At 37.5% G+C, this 8,836-nt stretch overlaps 1 protein-coding gene across 2 annotated transcripts in view; it reads right to left on the bottom strand.

Annotated features, from left to right (window-relative positions):
• Positions 1-2,106: 2,106 nt before the first annotated feature.
• PLXNB2 (plexin B2) overlaps positions 2,107-8,836 on the bottom strand; it is a 329,693-nt gene continuing 322,963 nt past the window's right edge. For both annotated transcript variants that reach the window (XM_063309588.1, XM_063309589.1), the window contains 3 exons: positions 7,329-7,404; positions 5,209-5,283; positions 2,107-4,618 (listed from right to left, as the gene is read on the bottom strand). In XM_063309588.1, coding sequence (XP_063165658.1) covers positions 4,514-4,618; positions 5,209-5,283; positions 7,329-7,404 — 256 coding nt within the window. In that variant the 3' untranslated portion in view covers positions 2,107-4,513. The remainder of the gene's footprint in view (positions 4,619-5,208; positions 5,284-7,328; positions 7,405-8,836) is intronic.

Genomic DNA, 8,836 nt, shown 5'->3' with positions numbered 1-8,836 from the left:
AAAACAATGAAACTGATCAAGACCCATTAGAATAAGGTTCTGAGAAAACCCTTGCGGCAGCTTTACAATTGGCAGGGCCATCATAAACCTCGGCTCAGCTGCAGCAAACACCTATTTTTTAGTATCTCAGGGATTGGCACTCAGGCCATGTAACCAGCAAGTGTGATCTTGCACTGAATAGGTCCAAGCTACAGGAATGAAAAGATTAAGGGTATCAAAGGGATACTTTCCCCCTTTCATTTCTTTTATTGTTACATGCAGGATTAAAAGGGAGGGGAGAGAAATAACCATTTCACTCAATTTTGAAGAGAATTAAATTAGCCCCAAACATTGTTCAGAATTAGAAGAGCGAAAAGGCGATTTTAGAAACACAGCATGTGACTTGGTGGTATTTTTCCTCTTCAAAACCAGGCTATAGAAAACTTGAAAAAGGAGCTATTATTGTACTCTGCCCAACCAATGAATCATTTTCCTCTGTCTTCTGATAAATACTTTTAAGACTTAAAAAAAACCTGACACTTTTTTGATTCAAAAAGCAATTCGTCCCACAGACTGTATAGAATGTTGGTTGAATCAGTTAATTTGGTTAAGCTTTACTGGGTCTTTTCTTTTAAGGTTACCCTTAACTTTTATTTTAAATCTTTAATCACTATATATTTTAGTAGGCAAGACTGATAAAAATTAATGAAAAGCAAGGAAAAGTTATTTACAATATTTCTGTTTCTTCATTCTATTGGTATACTTTAGAATTTTAGGTGAAGCATCACTTGTAAAACCCCATTTTAAAGCTGGAACACTAATAAGCTCCAGTTTTAGGCTATCAACGTTTTGATCTAAAGTAATATTGATAGCCTAAAACTGGAGCTTATCCCAGACTCTTTGCATCCCTTTTTCCTCACTCACTGAATTCCATTTTCCCTCAAACTCCCAATCTGGACCAGCTAACTGGGTTTCATAATCTGATAAATAAAAATAGGGTTGCTGGACTCCTAGTCTGAGCAATTGCGATGATTCTTCAAATGTCTGAAAGGTGGCTTGTCCCTAACTTTCCTGGGTTTTTTTTTGCTCTTGGTCACTATTAAAAAGCAGAAAAATGTTGTTCCAAGATGGCGTTAATACTACAACTCCCTGTATAAAATTTTGAAGCTAAATGATCTGTTTTAGGCAAGAGTTTTGCCTTCCTTTTTTCATCAATTGACAAAGCAAATATATTGATCCATTATAACGTACCGTCTTCTGAGCTACCAAGAAATTCAAAACAGGGAGGATGTGAAGAAGAGGTGTTCATTTCTCTCTCAATCTTCCCTTCCTGTTTTTATTTTAGAAAAGGATTCCTCTTCATTTTAAGTAATAATCAGAAATTTTATACCAGTTCGTGGGCGGCTGTTGCTGTTGCAAATCGTGATTTTCAATTCTTCACAGATGTGAAATACATAGCTTTAAAAAGAGTATTCAGTATCAGCAACAACTTCCTGTGAGTTTTTCCTTGTGTAAATTACCATTGCTTGATGAGAGACATGGATTTAGTTTTCCAAATGTTCATTGGGCATTTAACCTACTTTTAGTCACTGCCTGGAATAAGGGGTTTCAGAATTCAGCTGTTCTTTGGGCTGAACATAAGAATTATTTATCTGACCCCTTTGAAATTCTGGGATTGTACAGTTTGTGCAGAGTTCTGCTTTAGTAACTGCATTAAATGTTGCAAGACATAAACAGAAAATATTGGGTCAAAATCTTACATCTTTTGCTGGAATTTACCACTAAAAGCTTAACATGAGTGATGATTTAGAGAACACACATGCACATTAAACGAATCAGCACACTGAATATCGCTGTTGCCACTAACATCTGAAGACATACTTTGGGAAACAACTCAGCTCCCGCTTAAACCAACTACTTGAAGATTTCAGAGGCCGTGTCTTTCTGAAGACTCTGAACTTTGAAGCTCTTTCCCAACTTCTTGATAACTAGAGGACATTTTTCTGAGGCATCAGTTTGTGACCAAATACACAATCACAGTTATAGAGGAATCTTATTGAAAAGCCAACTCAAAGATCTATTGTTAAAAAGAGTTAAGAAGAAACTTTAAAAATTCAAGGAAAACACTTTGTGGAAAAAAAACCCTTGTATTTGATTTACAATTAACAGGATTTACAAATGATGACAAAACAAAGCAGATAAGCATGTTTGTTGATCAGTCAGATGGCAAATAAAAGAAGCTTAGTTTGACCCAGAATTCTTAGGTAAACTCATCCAAACAATTCATAGTTCCATATACTAAAGCAATGTTTCTCAACCTTAGCAACTTTAAGATGCGAGGACTTCAACTCCCAGGATTCCCCAGCCAGCATGGCTGGCTAGGGAATTCTGGGAGTTGAAATCCACCTGTCTTAAAGTTGCTGAAGTTGAGAAACACTGTGCTGAGGTGTGCATACAGCTTAAGAAAACAAAAGAAAAACAAGAAAAGCGATATGCTGTGTTTCCCTCTTTTGCCTCTGCAATTTCCCTACAGGAGCCAATGAACGTTGTCATCAGCCTATATTGCCTGTGGCTCACTCTACAGAAATCAAAAAGAGATTAATAGAATACATTTTAAAACCGACAACAGGACAAGTTGAGATTAACTCCAATACACAAAGAGGTAGCAAATAAAATTGTTATCATGTTAAGAGCCAAGCAAATTTAAGATACCAAAGGGCAGCTGCTATCTGGAAAATGCTACTGAACTGACTAAAACAACCCACCTTATTGTGAAAAATAAAATGTAACGAAGATTGCTTGTGTGTGAGTATGCATGTGCAACATAGCATTTTAAGACTACATATCAAGTTTTATAAGCTTGCCTGTAAGCTAATACTGTCCACACACATTACATCTTCAATCAGGTACTTTAATTTCCACTGCAAAGGTAATAATTCCATTCACTGCCAAGTTTGCCAAGGCTCAGGTAGTGTTCATCCTAGACAAGGCATGGGATTTCCTTACAATGAGTATTTTATATTTCAAACACAGGTGATCTTTGTTTCTTTTTGCGTTGTAAAACAATCAAATAGCAATCTTCCCAGGATAATGTGAAAATTCATTAAAAAAAATCCTATGAACCATTCCAACAGAAGATACACATATTCGAATCAGGTCAAACCGCACATTATAGGCAAAAAGCTAATTACAGGCATTCTGCTGGTCAAATTTTCTCACAAAAGTCATCAAACCACACATAAATATTTTTGATATGATTCTCTTTACAAAACCATTCAGATCCACATAATTAGTACAAGTAAGGCACATTAGCATATATAATAATTAACAATTAAAAAAAGAACAAAAAGGAAGGCCAGTTTGATTTGAAAAACTTTTGAATGAGTAGAGTTTGTTGTCTGTACTTTTTATCAGGGATTTTAAGAAACGATCTGAGGATAAGAGCCTAATCCAGATCCAAAAGAACCAGGTATTTCTGAACCTTGGATACTCGCTACCTCAGAAAAGCAGCCTTGTACACTGCATTATCCTTTGTCACAACCAAAGCCATGCCCCAAGGGTTCAGTGCCCATGATGCGTAATTCAGATTCCAAATGGCAACAGTACGTTGATATGCGTTAACAATCACTTTCCTAAAACTCAAGAGAAAAAGGGCTGTATTTTTCTGGTTTCCTTTGTGCCGATAGCACACTGGATCAACTTTGGCTCTTTAGAAGTACCTAGGGATCTCATCCAACTCCCTATTGAGGAATATAAACGCCTTCCAGAGTTCTAGTATTTGCATTTGATGCTGAAGCTTGTACACAAGATTCAAAGTTATGTTCTTAGAGACTTGTAGACACCTTCCAAGATGAAGAAGCAAACCATCACAACAGATCTACAGCATTATCTGCTTTGACTGTGAAAATATGGGTTTGGGAGCAGCAGTCACCACCACGTGTTTCAGTACTTAAGTTCACATGAACGTAAAAGAAATATGGTACCCAAATCCACTGCAATCTCCTAAAAAGGAAAGTCATTGCAAATAAGTTGTTTATATCCTCCTCAAAAAGCAGAAGATTGATGATTGGATTTAAAAAAAAAAGAGGGAAAAAAGCTAATTCCAGTTATTAAAATTAAAAGGGGATATTGCATTTATTTTTCCAATATGCTATCATTTTTCTAGTACAAATATTGCTTAAAGTATAAAGAAATTATAGGTAGTGATTTTACTAGCATAATGACTTCTAAAAATGCTGATGTTTCAAAGATTGTACTATTTGATTAAATGAGTATAACTGCCCCCACCCTACCTCACCCCCTATGGACCTCCCGCATTTCCCTCTGGAAATTCATTTATACAGCACACAGGATTTTAATTAGCATAATTTACAGTAAAAACTCTTTACATTACAGTTGTTCTATATAAAAAAGGAGCCTTTTGTTTTTTCATTTAAAATTGTAATTATACATTAAAAAATAGAACACTATTTTCTTATTAGGGAGAATGAATTTACACATCTTCAGGTCAGACTTTTTTATTGCAGCTTTCAAATCAAAGGTCAGTCACTTTATGCTCTAAAGCAGCTGCTATTTGCTGTAATCGAATAGCAAGCTGCATTTTTTGTGCAGCTGGGTCTTCTTCTAGTGCATTTATGATCTAAAAGAAAATAAAAGGTATAAGATTCAAGTCAAGATATTACAACATGATCCTATGAGTATTTCTGGAGAGACATGCTCCAGGGGTTTTAAAGAATGCTATCTATTAACCAGAAAGAACCTTCTTTGGTATATCAAATCTGGCAAGCCTTTTTCCTCATTGTGAGCAGACAGCAGACAATGGGATTTTCAAAATGTTAGAAAAAAATCTACTATCAAGTGGATGGCAAGATGTATTTTGTCATCTACTTCAAGGATGGTAAGCCAGGCTTGTGATATTTTGGCCTCCTGGACATTGTGTTAATAACCAACTCTTTACTGTTCTTGTCTAATGTAGCCAGGAAATCTGCTATATTTGGGATATAAAATCCCATAAGGAATACATCTATATTTAGAGACTGGATTCTTCTTAACATCCTTTAAATATGTATATTTCTCCTAATATATCAGAATTACAGTGTCTTGGTCAAAGCCAAGCATCAGGTAAACCAGGAAATTATCAGCTTGGAGGCAAATCAGCTTGTTAGCTCTTTCGCCTGTCTCTTTACTTTTTACAGGATAATAATAAAAATCTCAGTGGTGGAAGCTTACCTCATCATAGTACTTGTTAGTGTATTGGTAGAGCTGGTGTAAAGCCACAAGGGTGTTTAATGAGTCTGTGTGGGCCTATTAAATTAAACAAGAAGAAAAACAGTGTGTCAAGCATAGAGCTGGCTACACAACAACTTAATGAAACATACATAGGTGCACCAGATGTAATATTGTTCCTTCTTCTATACCCCAGAATTTTAATAGCTGTCCAGGTTGGTAAGGAAGCAGAGCTGATTTTTATCACAGACCTCACATCAAGCTAGCCTGCTGATTTGTTAAACCTATGCTGTTTCTCGTGAGGCCAATCAGATGCTTGGAGTAGGGGTTAGCAGACTTTTCAAGCGCAGAATGGTGACATATGAACTTGCACCATAGCATGAGTGTCAATCATCATCATCATCATCATCATCATCATCATCATCATCATCATCATCTAAAAAACTGGCTGAAATATCACAAGACCTTGTGCGAGAATGCTGATATCTTGGGAAATCTGGTTAACTTGTAAGCCTTGGGTCATTAATTTTTTAAAATTATTATTTGATTTGAATTTACTAATAATACCAACACGTCCACTCTGCTTCTGGAGCAAACATACTGTACATCCTTCATGTCTGACCCCCATTAAAATAATCTAAACTAATAAAAACATAAATAGTGATTTAGAGTAGCTCCACCTTTCCATTTGTTACCACTACATATACATGGAGAAGGAAGCAAACAGTAAAAATTACCTCAGTTTTGAATATTGGATAATTACTGTCCTAACTCCAATCTCCCCATTTTAAGGAAGGTTGTGAGGAAGGTAGTAGGTCTGCAGGTTTCAGGTCTGGGCACAGTATTAAGATTGCACTGATCACTCTTGTGCACAGATTATGATGAGATCAGGACAATGAAAATGCAGCTCCCCTCATCAGGGCTTTTGATACCAACAATCAGGGTATTTTAATGGACTGCCTTTAAGGTACTGTTTTTTTTTATAATACTCCTTTTTCCTTAAAGGGAGGCTCTGGTCAGTGGTAGTGGGAAGGGAGCCAATAGTTTCCTACTTAACATCCATATGAAGCTACTGGGTGAGGTAATCCACCAGCATGTTGTTATATATCTTCAATATAGGGGTGATACTCAATTGTATACCTCAACCCCAGGCAAACAGGACATGCGGTGGTCTTATCCTGAGTCTGGAGGCTGTTAGGGTAAGGATGAGCAGTTTCAGGCTTAATCCCAGCAAAAAAGACTAGTTATGAGTTCAGAAGCCTTCTGATACCACAGATATTCCATCTTCGGCTCTCTTTGGTCCTGTCCTATGTTGAATTAGTTTGTAACTTATGGGTCCTTTTAGACTCTTAGCTGCTGCTTGAAGAATATGTAGCTAGGAAAGGCTTTGCCCAGTTTCATCTAGTATACCAGTTACAGCCTTTTCTAAGATGCCCTGTACACAGTGACTCATGCTGATGCCTCATGGCTGCCCTTGAAGACCGGACTGCATCCGGTCCAGAATGCAGTGGCTTACATAATGATGGGAACTGCTAGATTTTCCCATATATGACCTCTACTGCAAGAGTTGTCTAGTGATGTGTTTAATTCTGTGGGCAATTTAAGGTGCTTTGGGGTAAGGGCTTTGGCGTATCAGGAAACAGACACTGCAAGCATTTTTTGGTTGGATCCCACCATAAAAACCTTTCCTGAGAGCCTTGGGAATACAGTGTTGAGAAACCTGTTGCTGTGGATTTGGGTGTTGTGGCTGCTTGTCAGAATACTGCTGCTTTGTTTCCCTATTGTTCATTTCTTATTTAAAGCTGCTTTGAGCCTTGTTGGATTGAATGGCATATAAGCTATAGATGGATCAATCAATCAATCTGAGCTGGATAACTTGATCCAGGGAATTATGTAAATAAAACCAATTTGAAACTACTAAAGATTTCCCCCCATGGACCTCAAGTGTGGTCAACCACTAAACTAAGCTATTAGGAATGCCAAAACCTTGAAAAGAAAAAGATGGAAAGAACTCCAGAGGACTGATACAAAATGGGAAATATGGTAAAAAATAATGCAAGGCAAGACAACCCAGCAGTTCTACTTTATCCAGATTTCAGGGTTGTTTCCAGTTTTGTACTTACTCGAGAAATCTCTGCTAGATGTGTATTCATGTCTTGATCACTCACTTGTACCATCTGGCGAATACCTCTATAATAACTAGAAAAAAAATGTTTTAGCTGAAGTAATAACCTTTTAAAAATACTTTAACACTTTGTACTGAATTTCTGACATTTTCTTAACAGACATTACTTAACTAGATATTTTAAGGGATGCTTGCTGATTCTGATCTTTGACATTTTTATAAAAAATGATCTGATCTCCTCCTTTTAGGTTAATGTCAGACCTGAATTTTACTCCATGCTGGATTTTGCAGGGTTTTTTTAAGATTATAATACAATTATTGACTGCTAAAATGAATCAAAATAGCAAGGCTGTTCTTCTCATGATGCAGAATGAAAACATTACCATAGGCCAGGAATTAGCAATATTACAGGGGCAGGCCACAAGAAGCTGTCTGGTATTGTCATGAGAACAAATGGGACCAACTTTTGGTTGATTTTTAGGGAAAAAGATGTCTCCATTCTTATTCTCAACTCCCTAACCTCTGGAAAATGACAGTCGAGACATTTCTGGGTTGGGGGTTAAGTATGAGGATGGAAGATCTCCCATTCTCATCACCACTTTCAACTTCAGAAAAAACACATGAAAAAATAGACTGTCAAATTTGTCCACTTTGCTGCTCAATTCTGGCAGAGGAAACTCAGGATACACAAGGGTTGTTAGGGACCTGCTTATGGCCAATAAACCATCTATCTGATGGATTGGGGCCAAAGTCCCCGCCAGCCCTTTTCCTAGTCTAACAGTTTAGGGAGAGCACTCCAGACTGATAAACCAACCATGCCTTCCCCAATAGGGTGCTCTAAGGACAAAACATAGAAGTGACTGTCTATAGAGTTTTCTAGTCACCAGAGCACCTAGCACACTCATCCCTCCTTATACTTTGGTTTGAACTTAAACATTTAAGTGGATGGCTGCTCTCCCACTACAGTCCATCATGTCTTTCCTGGACAGCTGTCTACCACGATGCTTCATTGTGGTTCCCAAACAGATGCATTAGTGGAGATAGTGTAGTAAGGATGTGGCTCATCTGAGTATCTGTGACACCCATAGCCTCTTTTGAGGAGCAAGAAATCAAAAGGTACAATAGAGCAATAGGTGCTGTTGTTGTTGTTTATTCGTTCAGTCACTTCCGACTCTTCGTGACTTCATGGACCAGCCCACGCCAGAGCTTCCTGTCGGTCAACACCCCCAGCTCACCCAGGGACGAATCCATCACCTCTAGAATATCATCTATCCATCTTGCCCTCGGTCAGCCCAAATTTTATTTTAACCTACTTCTATCTTAGAATTTTAGTTGCTCTTCTCCCAAGGATTAAGCATCTTCTGATTTCCTGACTGCAGTCAGCATCTGCAGTAATCTTTGCACCTAGAAATACAAAGTCTTTCATCACCTCTACATTTTCTCCCTCTATTTGCCAGTTCTCAATCAAGCTGGTTGCCATAATCTTGGTTTTTTTGAGGTTTAGCT

This window comes from Candoia aspera, chromosome 7, assembly GCF_035149785.1.
Source record: "Candoia aspera isolate rCanAsp1 chromosome 7, rCanAsp1.hap2, whole genome shotgun sequence".
Lineage (NCBI taxonomy): Eukaryota > Metazoa > Chordata > Lepidosauria > Squamata > Boidae > Candoia > Candoia aspera.
This window is presented reverse-complemented; position numbering and strand designations above follow the sequence as displayed.